Source organism: Neolamprologus brichardi, chromosome 7 (assembly GCF_056152115.1).
Source record: "Neolamprologus brichardi isolate AB-2024 chromosome 7, ASM5615211v1, whole genome shotgun sequence".
NCBI lineage: Eukaryota > Metazoa > Chordata > Actinopteri > Cichliformes > Cichlidae > Neolamprologus > Neolamprologus brichardi.
The window spans coordinates 1185284-1201634 of NC_142110.1; the positions used below are offsets into that span (position 1 = coordinate 1185284).

Below are 16351 nucleotides of genomic sequence, written 5' to 3' on the forward strand. Positions count from 1 at the left end.
CCATCCGTCCATCCATCCATCCATCCATCCGTCCATCCATCCGTCCGTCCATCTGTCCATCCATCCGTCCATCCATCCATCCGTCCGTCCGTCCATCCATCCATCCGTCCGTCCATCCGTCCATCCATCCGTCCATCCATCCATCCATCCATCCGTCCATCCATCCATCCATCCATCCATCCATCCATCCATCCATCCATCCATCCATCTTCTTCCACTTATCCGGGGTGGGGTCATGGGGGCAGCAGCATACACAGAGAAGCCCAGACCTCCCTCTCCTCAGCCACCCCCTCCAGCTTGTCCGGGGGAACACCAAGGCATTCCCAGGCCAGCCGAGAGATATAATCTCTCCAGTGTGTCTTGGGTCTGCCCTGGGGCCTCCTCCTGGTGGGACATACCCGGAACACCTCACCCAGGAGGCATCCTCATCAGATGCTCGAACCACCTCAACTGGCTCCTTTCGATGTGGAGGAGCAGCTCTATCCCGAGTCCCCATCTCTAAGGCAGAGGCCAGAAACCCTTCAGAGGAAGCTCATTTCTGCCGCTTGTATCCGCGATCTCGTTCTTTCAGTCACCATCCACAGCTCAAACTGTAGGTGAGGGTGGGGACGTAGATTAACTGGTAAATTGAGAACTTTGCTTTTACACTCAGCTCTCTCTTCACCACAGTGGACCAGCACACATCACCAATCAGTCTGTCAACGGCCCGCTCCCTTCTCCCGCACTCAACAAAACCCTGAGATACTTAAACTCCTCCACTCCAGGCAGGAACCCATTCCTGACCCAGAGTGGGCACTCCACTCCTTTCCGGCTGAGAACCATGGCCCCGGATTTGGAGGTGCTGATTCTCCTTATCGTCTACATATTTTGTAAATCTGGTTTTCATATCAGCCGGTACACAGTGAATCCTTGCAGGTGCAGGTCTTTGTAGCTATTTTTGAACACCTTTCACCACGATTGTTTTAATCGATAAAGAACAGTACTGAACGTTTACAAGACTGCTTATCTATGAGGCAGTACCCATACATGTTTTTATGTTGTATACATACTGCAAAGCTTTTATAGACAAATTATGAATATTTAACTTGTATTTGGAGAAATTTAACACTTGGAGAATTTAACACATGCTAACAAAAAGCTATTTAAATAGCTCTTTACCATGTTTACCAAGCGTGATACCTCAAACTCACACACATCCCATCATCCCTGCAGGATTAGAGCTCTGCTGCCCGTATTATCACTACGACTCCCCCTACCCACCACATCACCCCTATCCTGAAGCAGCTTCACTGGCTAGCGGTTAAACTTTGCATTAATTTTAAAATACTCCTTTATACTCTATTATAAGGCTATTCATACCATACCTCTCTGATTTGGTACAGATCTCCATCCCATCCCGGTGCCTCAGATCCTCCTCTTCTCTTTTTCTTTCTGTTCCTTCCTTTCGTCTTCCTTTCACCATGGGGGGCAGGGCTTTCAGTCGCTCTGCCCCTCGACTTCCCTATCCCCCAACCTCAGAAGCATCAGTTCATTCCCTCTTTTTAAGTCCACCCTCAAAGCCCACCTGTTCAAGATAGCCTTCTCTATATAACTTCTTCATGCTCTTAAACATTTTTTTATTATTGTGTTTATTTCCTGTTTTTATGGCTGTATTGTTTGTTCTGTACAGTGTCCTTGGGTGTTTTGAAAGACACTTTTAAATAAAATGTATTGTTATTATTATTTATTATTATTAAGATGTCGTTAGTTTTGCAGGTCACAGAGCATCAAACATGCAGCTAATCCTTGGCTAAACGAGACACTGTATAAAAAGCACCTCGCGATAATTCATCAGGTAGAGGATTGCAACAAGCATGGTGTTTGCAGGTGGGTCAGTTCCAGCATAGTGAAGGTGCGCAGTGAAAGCTGGTCTTCAGAAAACAACGAGCCGTCGTTTTGATGAACAGACGAGTCATCTATAAATGACGTGGTTTACCGGGAACTTTGCTCTTTTTGTTCTCTGTCAACTTCTCCAAATCTCTTTCATGGGCGATCAGGAAAAAAGCTTTGATGAGCTGTTTCTGCACCGTGTGTCATGCTGACATGGATGTTTTTAAACACATGGATAAAACTGACTCACACTTAATACTGCAGGTGCTGTATTGTTGATCCTGTGTTGCATCATACTACGTTCAGTAAAATAACAGAATTTTGGGCCTTTTTCTTGCTTTTGGGGGAAATGTTTGAAAATATATGGAGAGCTAACACTCAGTGTCATTTGTGCCTGATTCAAATGGGCCTCAATGTGGTCACATGTGGTCACCTCAACATTTCAATTTCAAGTGACATCATTTTCATTTTTAATACGAACATTTTCCTGGTTTGAATGAGAATATTTGATTAATATAGTGGTTATACATGATTATTGATCATCTAAGGAAGAGGTTTCACCTGTCAGCTCCTTCACTTCTACAGGAGTAGATCATCAAACATATGACAGCTTTGCTATTGTCTCTGCATTAAAACATAAAATAAGGATTATTTGCAAAACTTTTGCAAATCAAAACTTTCCAAAACAAAGCCTGAAATACTTGAAGGTTTCCGGGAAAGGCAGCGGCAAGGTGCGCACCACAGGAATGTACTCATGAGTCTGTACAGATGAAAACAGTGATGAAATGTAATTTTACTGTTATGGTGTGACCTTGTTTGCAGATTGTATTTATTCTGCATAATATCAGTGACAGCATGATATTCAGAGGCGTCACTATGAAAGCAGCTCACCGTGCCCCAGCGATTAATTCGGATGTCTCATGAAAAAGACGAACTTTCTGTTCTTGATGAATTCATCCTCGTTGCTCAGCAAACAGAACTTGGCAGATGATGTTTGAGGCTCCAGTGTGGAACAGCAGCTGAAGGTCTGTGGTCCTACCTGGAGAAACAATGTGAACAGACGTTTTTAGACACAAACGTCATTAAAAACAGAGCAACAAAAACAATTAGTTACTCACTGCTGGAGAAAAGCATACCAACGCTTTCCTGCAGAAGCTTCACAGCGTGCTGCATTTCTCCGAGAATCCTCTGCTCCATGGACTGTTTCCCCAGACCAAAGTTTCTCAGGGTCATCAGGCTGAAGCGTCTGTGCTCCAACCGGGACTGTAATCTGCTGAAGCCACTCCTGGAGGATGAGCTACATGCAAATATGGAAACTTTTATCCCTTTAAACACTGGAAGTCCCAGGCTTTTCTAACCCAAGTCAGCCAAGTGGAAGCTAAATTGGCTAGTCGTTTAGCATCAATTCATATGTAAATTAGGTTGTTACCTGAGAAGTGGGGGAGTGGGGGTGTGTGAATGATTGCTGATTTCTAACTGCCAACAGCCTCTTTGTTTGTGTGTGGGGGTGGGGAGCTGTGAACTTCCTTTTGTGTAGAGGCGATGCAATTGTCATCTTGCGGGGGGTTACTAGGGTTCCATCACTACATGACTGCTGGTCAGCAAACCTGGGAAACCCACAGTATAACCCTAACCCTGCAGTATATTGCAAGTAAACCTGACAAGTTTGGGATCAAGTTTTGGGTGGCTTGCGACCTAAAATCCAAGTACATTTGCGATGTCTTCCCATATCTTGGCAAGGACCCCAATCGTCCCAGTGGGGAGAGACTGTCTGAAAATGTAGTGATGAGGCTGATGGAACCATTCCTAGACAAGGGCAGAAATGTTACCACGGACAATTTCTTCACATCGCTTTCACTTGCACAAAAACTTCTTAGACGGAAAACCACCATCCTCGGCTCACTCTCATATGGCTGGGAAGAAGGCAAGAAAAGAACAGTTGCTTTGGACACAACCCTCCACACCTAGCCCTGGAAAAAGAGCCATGTGTCAGGTCAAACACAAATGCAAGAACAATCATGCAACTGTGCGATGTGTTCACTGCTACAGATACACATGTGGTAAATGCAGACTACAGATACCATGGCAGTGCCAGGATAGTGAGTGATTGCTGAAAATGTTGAAATGTACTCACTCACTTTTTATTATTATTTGTAAATCTGTGTACAAATGGTTGTTTTTTGTTTTTTTGTACTGTTTTTATCAATAAATTTCAGCAACAAAAGAAATACACCCATGTGTGTTGATGTCTCCCTAAGATGGCAAACTGAAACACAAGTTTCCTTGTGGCCCAGGAAACTAACCACTCCAAGTGGCTCAGCATGGCCCCACCTTATTTACATAACAAAAGCAGCAGTTCACAGGTGAACACAGTATATTACTTAAAAGCCTACCAGCCATTTGGCTGGTAGGTAGAAAGGTAGAAAAGCCAAATGGCTGCTCTCTGGGACTCAAGCACATCACCTGTTGTTCTCACTACTACCACCAGATGGTGCCAGTGTACGGAGTTTTGACATTCAGCATTTACTTTGTTCACAGTATGTCAAAGGAAAATTGTTTTTATATAATGTGATCAGCTTCATGAAATGTGCTTTTTTAGGATCACTAAGCAACCAAATGTCTACGTGACTTTTGATATGAAGTCTTTTGTGATAAACGACTAACAGCTTCCTCTTTTCTGAAAGAACATGCAGACTTAGAAAAGGAGAAGCTCAGCTCTGAGTTCTTAGAGTAACTTTGTTACCTTTGTACACACACGCACACACACACACACACACACAGACACACAGTCAAGTATAAATAAAGCACGCAGACAGTGATGAGACGCAGGTCGTGCGTCCATGAGTGCCCTCGCGAGTGAAAGACAACTGCAGTGTTTGTGTTTTCTAACTCAGGTGTCTCAAGCTGAAGAACTGCGGGGTGATTCTTAGAAATCTCCTGTCACAGTATTTACATCACGTTCATGTCACCACAGAAAGTATTCCCACTTAATTAATTTTAATCTTGCACTCCAACCACATGCAGACTAATATGTCTGCATTACATTTCCAGTGGCCACTGTTATCTGATGCAACTCTGAGACCCGAGGCTGTCATTGTGCTCTTACTCCTTTCCCATTAAAATAACAAACAGAGGACCAAAGCTGTTACAGTTTCACAGTTTAGTGGTTTACACATTCACCTCACAAGCAAAAGTTATGCAGCTCAGTTCTAGGAAGAGACACGAATCCCTTGGGAGCTGTATCAGGAAGAGGATCTGGTGTAAAACTTGAGACGAGATGAAACATGTCTGCGGGGGCTGCATAAAGAGACAGAAAGTCACAGAAAGCTATCGTTGTGCAGCATGATTGTACATTAGGTGTTGTGGTCTGCCAGAGAAGTCAGCAGCTTTGTGGATCAGGGCCTCCTTTAAGGCCCAACGATAACAACCGCAGGCCTGGGACCAATTAAAGGCTGTAGATGTTCCCATCGTGTTCAGCCAGCTGGGGGAGATAAAGTGGCATGTTTTATAAAAATAGGGTACAAAATTCAGATTCAGTGCAATTATGAGACACTGTAACAAGTTGATTTTAAAAAGTTATCGTCATCGTAAACAAACGAGTGACCTTGTTTGGACTAAAATCACCTCACAGCACCTCTGCAGAGCATTTTTATTCTTTTAAGTTAGATTTCTTTGATAAATAACTGACCATCAGGTCACAGAGCCAAGCCCCCTCTGTTCTGTGAGGAGCTCAGCTCATCAGCTCGAGCAGACAAACAGCCGAGTGAAATAACTACCATGAAGAAAAAAAACTTTGGAATATTCAACTCTATTTATAACTCTATATCTCTATTTTCATTCATCTTTTAAGATATTTATTCAACAAATGAGTATCTAGACTAAAAACAGTCATTTCCCTCATTAAACTGTATGCAGCTTACCGAATTTCCCAGAGGAACCCACCGGAGGGATTAATAAAGTTTTATCTAATCCAATCTAATATTTTATTTTTAGAGAGAAAGGAAAACAAAAACTAACACCAGGAAACAATTAAAGATGCAGGAATCTCAGACAAACCTATCAGTGTGTACATCAATGAATGCATATATGAAAAAAATTGTAGAATTGTTTTATATATTTAAAATATTAGAAATGATATTAAACTTTACCCTCTCTAGGCCAGCAATAGGCTTATCCAGATCCTGTTTTGGCTTCCTGTTAAATCCAGAATTCAAAATCCTGCTCCTCACATACAAGGTCTTAAATAATCAGGCCCCATCTTATCTTAATGACCTTGTAGTACCATATCACCCTATTAGAGCACTTCGCTCTCGCTCTGCAGGCCTACTTGTTGTTCCTAGAGTATTTAAAAGTAGAATGGGAGGGAGAGCCTTCAGTTTTCAGGCCCCTCTTCTGTGGAACCAGCTTCCAGTTTGGATTCAGGAGACAGACACTATCTCTACTTTCAAGATTAGGCTTCAAACTTTCCTTTTTGCTAAAGCATATAGTTAGGGCTGGACCAGGTGACCCTGAATCCTCCCTTAGTTATGCTGCAATAGATGTAGGCTGCCGGGGGATTCCCATGATGCATTTAGTTTTTCCTTTCCAGTCACCTTTCTCACTCACTATGTGTTAACAGACCTCTCTGCATTGAATCATATCTGTTATTAACCTCTGTCTCTCTTCCACAGCATGTCTTTATCCTGTCTTCCTTCTCTCACCCCAACCAATCACAGCAGATGGCCCCGCCCCTCCCTGAGCCTGGTTCTGCTGGAGGTTTCTTCCTGTTAAAAGGGAGTTTTTCCTTCCCACTGTCGCCAAAGTGCTTGCTCATAGGGGTCATATGATTGTTGGGTTTTTCTCTGTATCTATGAAGCGCCTTGAGGCGACTTTTGTTGTGATTTGGCGCTATATAAATAAAATAGAATAGAATTGAATTGAGATCCAGCAGGTTTCCAAAGACGGGGATTGGTTGCAGGCCTGTAGGGAAATTATTGGGTCTGTATGCTGAAAAAAGCAGCAGGAGAAGCAACAACAATATCAGAGCAACAGATGCAAACATGGTGATGCTGTGATTCACCGTATTCTGTTTCATCGGGCCTTTGTACACCCTAACCTTAACCCTTCACTGTACAAACACAGACAACCTTTGCACAGTCGTGGGGCCTGCAGAGGCACTGATCGGGTTAGTCATTTGTTCGACACCGACTTGATCTACGCATGTCTGTGCCATCATAGGCAAGCAAATGTCTGCTATTGCTGTTGCCACAGAACATAATGGTACCTATGATGCCTACTTCACTTTTAATTTAATATATAGAAATGCAAATATTTAAAATCGTACTTTTTGTTTTAATGTTTAACTGACAAAAGTTAAAAAAAAGAAAAACAATGGATGCCTGTATTAGGACTGTTTTTACAACTTCAGATATTTATTCTTGGCTTTGCATGATTCACAATATTGGAAAAATACTGCATTTCAAGCCATCTTTTTAAAAATGTTGTAGTGGAGCAGCTCCGCCCACTTTCCTTTGATTGGCTGCTCCTCGGAAATCAAAGGTTTGAATATTATGTGGGTGGGCGTGATGCAGAGACGGTCGCATCAATGGGATCCATTTTTCCCCAAGCTATTTGTGATTAGTTAGAGCTGGTAAAACTGTAAATGTCTCATTATATAGGCAGAGGATGTCTGGGCTTCTTTGTGCCGCTCTCCACAGACTCCGCCCCCACAACCTGAACCTGGATGAGCTGTAAAAATGGATGGATGGATACCATCACATAAAAATATATAAGCTTTCTGTAATTAGTATTTAGAATATTTCTGTATTTTTAAGAGACAGTAAATTAAAATACATGTTGTAGATTTAACATAATTTTCATTTTTAAGGACAAACATGTTGAATAAATAGTATTAAATAATAATAAATACATAAATAAATAAATAATAAATAGAAATAAATAGTATTAAACATGAAAAGATAATGAAATACGTATGTACTACAATAAAAATCTTTAATCCACGTTTAAGGTAAGAAAATGAAATATGAGCCCATAAAAATGTCAAAATACAAAACAAGAAACTACAACCGAAAGTTATTATTATTATATCAAGTGAAAAAACTGATGTTTTTTTATTTGTATTTATAATAACTTCTAACTTAAACTTAAAAATTAAAACTCTAACTTAAAATTAAAAATTGTCTGTTAACCCATTTTAAGTTAAAGTGTTTCTTACCATCAAAATCTATAACGACCTGTAATTCGGGCTGATGTAAAGAATATACATGAGTTTTTAAATCTGGGACAGTTGTAAATGAGTTTCTGTTAATGTCTGAAAACCAGGGAGATCTGCTGAATAACTAAAATTAATTGTCACAAAAGACGACCTCAAAAAGAGTCTGCATAACAATGAGTGTAAAACCACACACACAAATCTGGGTTGTAATGGATTTATTGTTTCTCACTTCTTTATTAACACAATGATGGGTGTGATTCACATCCACACTTTTTTTTTTCCAAATTAGATGTTGGACGACTGTTGGTCAGGTTTTTTTATAGCTCCAAATCACACAAAGCGTTGCCTCAGGGTAGACCCTGCAGTATTTGGGAAAATCTAATACATAGTTTAGAGACTAATTAAGGATCAAACCCTATGTTGGGATAGGTGCACTCACCCAATTTATGTATATTTTACTTTTGTGACTGTTGACTTTAAGGCAGCAGAAATTTATTTTCATTCAATTCTAAGCGTGACTCTATTTTTATCACTGAGCTGCAGCGTCTGCACGCCATCTCATTGTGGTGTCCTGAGTTGGATCTTCATGCTAAACGGTTTGGGAGTTAAGGTGATCCCGTAGACCGGAGTGAAGTCTGGTTCTCCTGCGTCCTCGGGCCAGATGAACTGATATCTCCTCAGCAGAGTCACCAGGATGAGGAAGAGCTCCATACGAGCCAGACCCTCTCCGAGACACACCCGAGGACCTGAGACATTAAAACAGGTCTCAGTACCATGTAGAACACATATTTGATCAACCCTGTCTCTGCTGCTGTATTTGTCTATGCTCTTGTACCTGCAGAGAAAGGCATGAAGGCCTCTGGTTTAACAAACTCTCCTTGGTCATTTAGGAAGTTTTCTGGGTTGAATTCATGAGGGAATTTCCACTGTCCGTCCTCGCTGAGCACTGAGGTCAGATTCTGGATAATTACTGTACCCTGAAAAAACACCAAAACAATAAAAGACATTAAGAAAACTCTTCATTGCCTCTGTTCCTAAAACCTATGTAGCCGGTTGCCTCTTACCTTGGGAATGGAATATCCCATCAGCTCTGTGTCCCTGGTGGTGCAGTGGGCGACGCTGAGAGGAACAGTGTTGGCAACCCTCTGGGCTTCATGAATCACTGCCTGGATTAAGACATTTATGTAGTATAGAGCAAAAATATTTATTTTATTTATTTATAACAATGAACCATAACTGGGAAACCCAGCAGCTTGTAACTAAATGAACTTAAACACAAACCATCAACATAAATGAAAACTCAAAACGCTGGCTCGATCATGACAATACTACAGCGACATAACCAGTCGAAATGTTCAGTCTGCAATACCCTGCATATGTTGTATGATTCGTACCTGCACGTAGGGCATATTTTGTCTATCTTCAAAACAGGCGCGGTCCTTCCCGTCTAACACTCGGTCTATCTCGTGCTGACATCGTTCTGTGGGAGATGTTGCATCATACAATGTGTTGTAAAGAAAGTCAAAAACAAATGTTACATAACAAACAACAGTTAATGCTATTTAAAGAGACAATGAAAATTAGTAATGTGGTAAATGTCACGAGTGATGAACTAAACATAGGATTAGACAAGTTATTAATAATGGGTGCTTTTCATTTGCTGTAATTAGGGATGCCGGTATCGGTGCATCCCTATCGGTATCGGTGCATCCCTATCGGTATCGGTGCATCCGATACCGATACCGGTGTCGGTGCCGGTACCGGTACCGATACCGGTATCGGCCTCGATACCACATTTTCTAAAGTACTCGTACTCGTTAAAAGTCCCCCAATACCGAGGACCGATACCACGGTCTGAGACCTGTCTATGTTAGAGCGGCATGTAAGGGGTTAATCACAGGCGCCGAGTGCCCGCCCCCAGGCGCCGAGTGCCCGCCCCCAGGCCCCGGCTGCAGCTCAGAGCTGAGAGAAGGGCAGGCGAGACAAGTCAGCCGTGTGGAAATATTTCAAAGTGAACGAAGACGCGAAAACAAAGGCGGACTGCAAATTGTGCTCAGCGAAATTGTCCAGAGGCTCTAAAGGTAGCGCATTTAACACAAGTTATTTAATCAAGCACCAAAATCCCAACACGACAACGAGTACAAAGAGTTTACCCACGCTTATTTACCCACGCTTATTTACCCACGCTTATTTACCCACGCTTATTAGCACAGAGGAGCATAGCTGATGCTACAGCAGTGGGACGGAAAATAGTTGGGCATTTTAAACATTCTGCCTTAGCCTACTCCCGCCTCGAGGACATTCAGGGACAGCTCAACCAGCCAATAAAGAGACTGCAGCAGGATGTACAGACGCGCTGGAACAGCACGTATTACATGCTCCATCTTCGCCCCCTTTGAGGAACTAACTAAAAAAGTGAGCAGCTACGACGCACTAGCCTCTGATGTCATCCCAGCTGTGACTGTGCTAGTGAGACTTCTAAACAGAGAAACAGACGAACAAATTTAAAATTAAATTTAGTTTTTTATAATTATTTATTCTGTAATATGTTGCATACAACATGCTTTTCATTTTAAATAAATGTTCTTAATTCCAAACTAGTCCCTTGTTTGTTTGTTTTTTGTTAAATTATAGGACTAAAGCTGTTACCTGTAAATTTAAATCATGTTTTTATTAAGTACTCGGTATCGGTATCGGCGAGTACTGAAATGCAAGTACTCGTACTTGTACTCGTTTCCAAAAAAAGTGGTATCGGTGCATCCCTAGCCGTAATTGTTTTTCGACACCCTAACATGAACAAAAACAAACAAGCTTGATTATTAGTAACATACACAGTACAATGTGCAGTGAAATGTTTTTGTGTCCGTGCTTTAGACGGGCTGCAGACGTAGCCGCGCCATTCCAGGGTTTTTGGTTAGCATGAGGGGTCTAGCCAGGACCCTTACTGGATACTGGGTGGGAAAGACGTGTAGTCTTACCCACCCAGTATCCAGCTGCTACAAGTGGACAAATTCATATGTAATTTCACAGGCTTAAAGACCATTTCCAGCTACTTCTAAGTATACCTTATTAGGTTCTAACATGGGAATTGTTGCATATTATTAAAAGATTGTGAAAGCACAGCTCTGGCAGGGACTCTTTTTGTTCACAGTAAAAAGCAAAATCTTGGATCAAAATCAAATGTTTTGTTTTAGTCTAGAGTACAAAAACATCTCGAGTGCACAAACTAATATCCAGTGGACAGATAACGCAAATAAAACAAAAATTTTACTATAAATGTGCCAACAAGTTGAATTTTTCTTGATTATAAATGAGTACGGGGGGAGTCGTATTACCTTGTATGTGTGGATAGTTCATCAGGTAAAGAAAACCAGTAAGAAGCGTGTTAGAGGTGGTGTCAGTCCCAGCGAAGTGAAGATTCAGCAAGTAAATAATGAGCTCTTCTTCTGAAAATGAAGACTCTTCATCAACTCTCTAAAAATGCAGAGAGTGATAATTGTAAGAAACATTCAAGCAAGACAAAAATGTATCTCATCATTCATATAAGAGTATGAGTGTTATACTTGTGTAACAAGATACTGAGTAAATACTGAGAATGTCCATTTATTTATTGCTTTCCTTTTCACGCTCACACACCTTCTCCAGTTCATCCAGGTAGCAGTCAAGGAAGTCTCGTGGCTCTCCGGGAACTCGGGTCTCTCTGTGCTCGCTCACCATGCGACGTGAAAGATTCTTATAAATCTAAAACATGCAATTCTTCATTCGTACTTTTCGCTTTTCACTGACAGTGTGCATGCGTATGTTTCTATCTTTATTGTACAAACGTGTGGTAAGAATGATCTTCAACATTACCTCCATTTTCTTAAAGGCCTTTTGGAAGGGCAGTGGCAGGTTACGTATTATAGGAAAAGAGTCATACAGCTGCAGAAAAACAACCAAACAACAAAATTGGTGGAAGAAGACGTATTGCTGAAGATAACTTTTAAGATTTTTATTTGACTGGCAAAACTATATTGGATGGACGGTCAACAAGTCGATACAAAGTCCATTCTGACTTCTAAACAATAAGAATATAGCAGCGATTCCACAGTGGATTTTGATCTTGAAGACGTTTCACCTTCAGCTCTAGACTGAGCTGAAGACTGTAGCCATGTTGGCATGCTCCAGGAAGTCTCACAGACCTGTTAGGAAACTGTAAACACTTTGCCTCGATAGCATTGGTGTCAGTTTTACTCACCGTGGCCCACGGTCCATTGATTATCTTTGAAACCTCGTTAAAGATTCCAACAAACAGTTTGATTAACTCATCATCGTACGTGTAGCGTCTAGCAAACAGAACCTGGCAGATGATGTTGGAGGCTGCATTATGAAACATAACCCTAGGGCTCATTGTTTTACCTGTAGGAGACATAATGAAACAAGACAGCACTGTACGAGAGTACAAATCACTATTCTGCAACCAACAGCACCGTGCAAAACTGGTGCGTGAACCCATCGATGAACATACCAATGTTCTTTTCCAGGGTACTGATGATGTGTTTGATCTCGTCATGAATTCTCTCCTCCATTGAATTCTTTCCCAGACCAAAGTTCCTCAAAGTCGTCAAACCAAAGCGACGCTGTTCCCTCCACTTAGAGCCATAATCTGCCATAATGACTCCTACAACAGGTTGAGCAACATAAAGAAGAAAGAACTCAAAAATGTTCCCTGTTCCAAAGCTCTCCAACCTCTTGGCCTAAAAGTGAACAATTGATCCTCACAGTGTAGTTTAAAGTCAGTAAAACATCAGCAACATCAACTTTCCCAGGTAGGAAACATAAACCACTGTGAGTCTGTTTCGCTTGTTTTGATGCACGCGAAAGTCACGACAGGGGCACTGGAGAAGCAGCAACAAAACACCCACCAAAACGTACATTTGACTCTGAGTCGCAATTAGAATTTCTGATAAAGATGATTTTACTATTATTCCATTATACCGCATATAACATGATGTAAATTCTACCTTTCCCATCAACGAGCTCATTAACGAACAAGCCTTGAGGTCGTCCAGCAAAATCAGCAGCCTTGGTCACCATAGCCTCCTTCATGGCCTTTACACCATTGATGACTACAGCTGGTTCGCGCCCCAGGAAAATACTGTAGACATCTCCATAAGACTTCCTCAGCTGGGAGGAAACAAAATGACAAGTTTGAAATCCATGCGTCACACCCTCAGATGAATATTACATTTTGAAGGGGCTTTAAACATATTTACCGACCAGAGGAATTAACATTTTATATGGTCTAAAGCAGCTATGAAAAAAGGATTCTGGTTTTTAATTAAATTCAATTAAATGTAATTTATGTCCTTAATATTTTTCTACTGTGACCTGAAAATAGGACCCTGTGTACGCATCCTGGTAGACACAGCTTGTGGCATATTAGTAAAGCTATATTGACAAATTATACTCAATAAAATAATTGATTTTTTGAAGCGTTTACTGCTCTTTTATTATTTTATATAAGGAAACATAAAGATAACCCCCTTCACACATACAGAAAAACTCTGTTAGCAAATACTGACTTATCAAGAAGGTAAAGTCCAATCTGTCCAGTGACTTGCAGTTTTGGCTGGGTAAATGCCAACTGTGCAGAGAGTCAGTTTTATCCCAACAACATATTAGGCAATCACAGTAAAAAGGTAAGATCAGTACTGTTAAGTGCCTGTATGTGAATGGCCCATTTTTCCTTTCTTAAAATGATAAAACAACACAATTCAACAAACAACATTTTTATTACCTTCTCAAAATCTTTCAAGGGGTTCTCTAGGCTCAGGTGAAAAATGCTGCCCAGTAGGGGCACGTTAAGAGGTCCTGGTGGAAAGTTCTTGGGCCTCCGGGATTTGAAATGAAGGATGGCGATCCAAATGAAGACCCATAGCAGCACAAGTGAAGCAAACATGTTGAGACAGATAGGAATGCACTGAAAAAAGAGTAGTGTACATGGTTAGCCTCTTTTAAAGGGGTAGTTCAGTCGTTGGCCCTCCCTTTTCTGTTTGTGTACTTTCCATGCCCATATGGAAAAGATATTGTGGAGATACAGAAATTCTTTTATTGCTGCCATATAATCTGCATCATTATAATTGCATTAATAACAATCTTTACAGCATTATTTCATCTAATAATATTTCTCACAGTATAGATATTGCATTAAAGTTGTGTATTGAAGATGTTCATTTGAGGATCCTTCCATTATGTTAACTTTTTTACAGGTACAGCGAGAAGTATTTCATACACGTTGCATATTTGTGCTTATTTCGAGTTGATGTTCGGTTCATTAAGGGTCTTAAGCTTCACTGGCGTGACTGTCCAGGTGATACATGCTGAGGGAAACTAGAACATAGAAGGATAACTGCAATGGATGCTTACAATACATATAACACATGTAATCTAGGAATGTGTCAGGCCTGAGGCCTTAACTCATTTGGTGTCTCACTATATTTTACTCTACTTGGCAACAGATGACCAGAGTCAATAATTAGCCCCAGAGACCCTGAAGGCTTGAAGTTTATTACCTTGTATGGAAGATGTTACAGAAAAGAGAAGTTCTATGTCTGTTTATAGCCATTAAAGATGTACAAGATGTACGATTAACTGTGACTAATGTCTGGAACCTATTTTAATCTGTAATTGACGCCATGGGTGGGGCGCGTACCCCACTGCTTTATAAGTGTCCACAACTGGACATTGACCATCTACCAAGACTTGGGACCTTGGTTTAAAAATAGGTTGTGATCAGAGGATCATTTTGGGAGACACTTATTTGTGAGAAAAAGAGTAATACCGGACGCAGAGGTCCGAGGAGTTGACATATGATTTAAGAGAACTCAAGCCAGCCGTGAGCTTGAGCGTAACAGTAAAGTGAGCCGCTCCCGATCGTTTACTCTTGCTGTCCTGTGAACAACATCAGCGTGGTGTTAATTGTTTGCTGTTTTCGCGATCGCGTCGCGCATGAGACAATCACCAAGTAAACTCGCGACATTTTTAAACTTTTTGTTGTTCAACAGCATCAAGACTGACAGAGTGTGTTTGAGATAACCTCACAAGTGTCACAGGTGACACATTTGGCGTGTTTTTGCTGGTTTGTCGGTAGCAGCTCCTGAAACGCAAGACTGCCACACATCTGTTCGACCAACACCAGTAGATCTAAACAGTAGATCTGGAACAGCGGAAGGAAATCAAGGTTCACTGTGTTGAAGAAACTCTGATAATATTACTGCAGGTTATGAGAGATGATTAAAGCATTACCTGTGTCTGTGGAGACCCGCTGTGGTCCGTAAAAAAGCCGTGTTTCTGTTGATATTTCCTCAAAGTCTGCGGACCGTTGAGGTCTCACAAAAGACGTGCAGCTGTGTTGATACCCGGATTCGCTGTGACGTAAGAAACTGTCTGAAATGATTTAAGTGCAGCTGGAAGCAGGTTATGTGTGTGTGAGGCTTTAAAGTCTCTTTTCTTTTCTCTTCTTTCTGGTTAAGAAAGTGTGCAGTTAAAACTTTGGGTGCGGTCACTTGTCCTTTTGATTTTAACATAACAGGTTGATAATGATACTGCATGGGGTGTAGTAATTTCATTTTATTCGGGATAAAAAGGCATGCTCATTTCGGGATCTTGCCAAATTGAAATTTCACGCATAAGGGATTTTCTTTACATGAGATGCACATGTTACGCTGAAACGCCAGAAACCCCTTATGGTTTTACACTGTCTGCAGAAATAAGTGAATCAGATTTAGAAAACTTTTTGTTCCGCTGCTCCATTATATTTCGTTGCCTCGTTGAATACTGTGCAAGGACAGGACAGGACGCACGAGAGGCGGAGAGGGCGGTTTCCACTTTTTGTGACCGCATATTTGTTGATTTTGAAATTCAGTATCACTGGACAGGGTAAATTATTTGTGTTTCTGACACCGGAGTTATTTTAAATAAGCAAGAAACGCAGTAATAAATGACGGTGTGAACATCCTCCTGATTTAGAGAAGTTATAGAGTGTGTTACCTTGTCTTTAAGAGACTCGACGCAGTAAATGAGCAGGGCTCTTTTGCGCACAATTGATCCGAGAACTTTCACTGGTTTTACCTTCTCTATTTTGCAGACACCTGTCACTCGTGGGGAGCCCGGAGAGGTGTTAGTGGCGGTGTTGGTTTGTTGTGAAACATCTGATAGAGAGTTTGATTTTTCTAGAGCAGAGATTTTAACTCAATCAGAGTTTCCCAGCTTCCTGGCTGATTGTGT

The 16351-nt window shown here is 41.2% G+C and overlaps 1 protein-coding gene across 1 annotated transcript; it reads right to left on the reverse strand.

Moving 5' to 3' along the window:
• Positions 1 to 8287: 8287 nt before the first annotated feature.
• On the reverse strand, positions 8288 to 14066 carry LOC102783232 (cytochrome P450 2J6-like). The gene is made up of 11 exons (XM_087842776.1): positions 13863 to 14066; positions 13087 to 13249; positions 12591 to 12743; positions 12321 to 12481; positions 11936 to 12004; positions 11720 to 11824; positions 11419 to 11557; positions 9478 to 9563; positions 9148 to 9249; positions 8919 to 9060; positions 8288 to 8829 (listed from the first exon to the last, which is right to left on the reverse strand). The coding sequence occupies exons 1-11, from the start codon at positions 14022 to 14024 to the stop codon at positions 8642 to 8644; spliced, it is 1470 nt and encodes a 489-aa protein (XP_087698902.1). The 5' UTR covers positions 14025 to 14066; the 3' UTR covers positions 8288 to 8641.
• Between the last annotated feature and the right edge of the window lie 2285 nt (positions 14067 to 16351).

Excerpts from the sequence above, each read along its gene's own strand:
- LOC102783232 (XM_087842776.1), bottom strand. The coding sequence starts at position 14,024 with ATGTTTGCTTCACTTGTGCTGCTATGGGTCTTCATTTGGATCGCCATC. Across the intron at positions 11,825-11,935 it reads AGGCCTTTAAGAAAATGGAG|ATTTATAAGAATCTTTCACG; the intron begins GTAATGTTGAAG and ends TGCATGTTTTAG. Across the intron at positions 9,564-11,418 it reads GAACTATCCACACATACAAG|AACGATGTCAGCACGAGATA; the intron begins GTAATACGACTC and ends CATCTCCCACAG.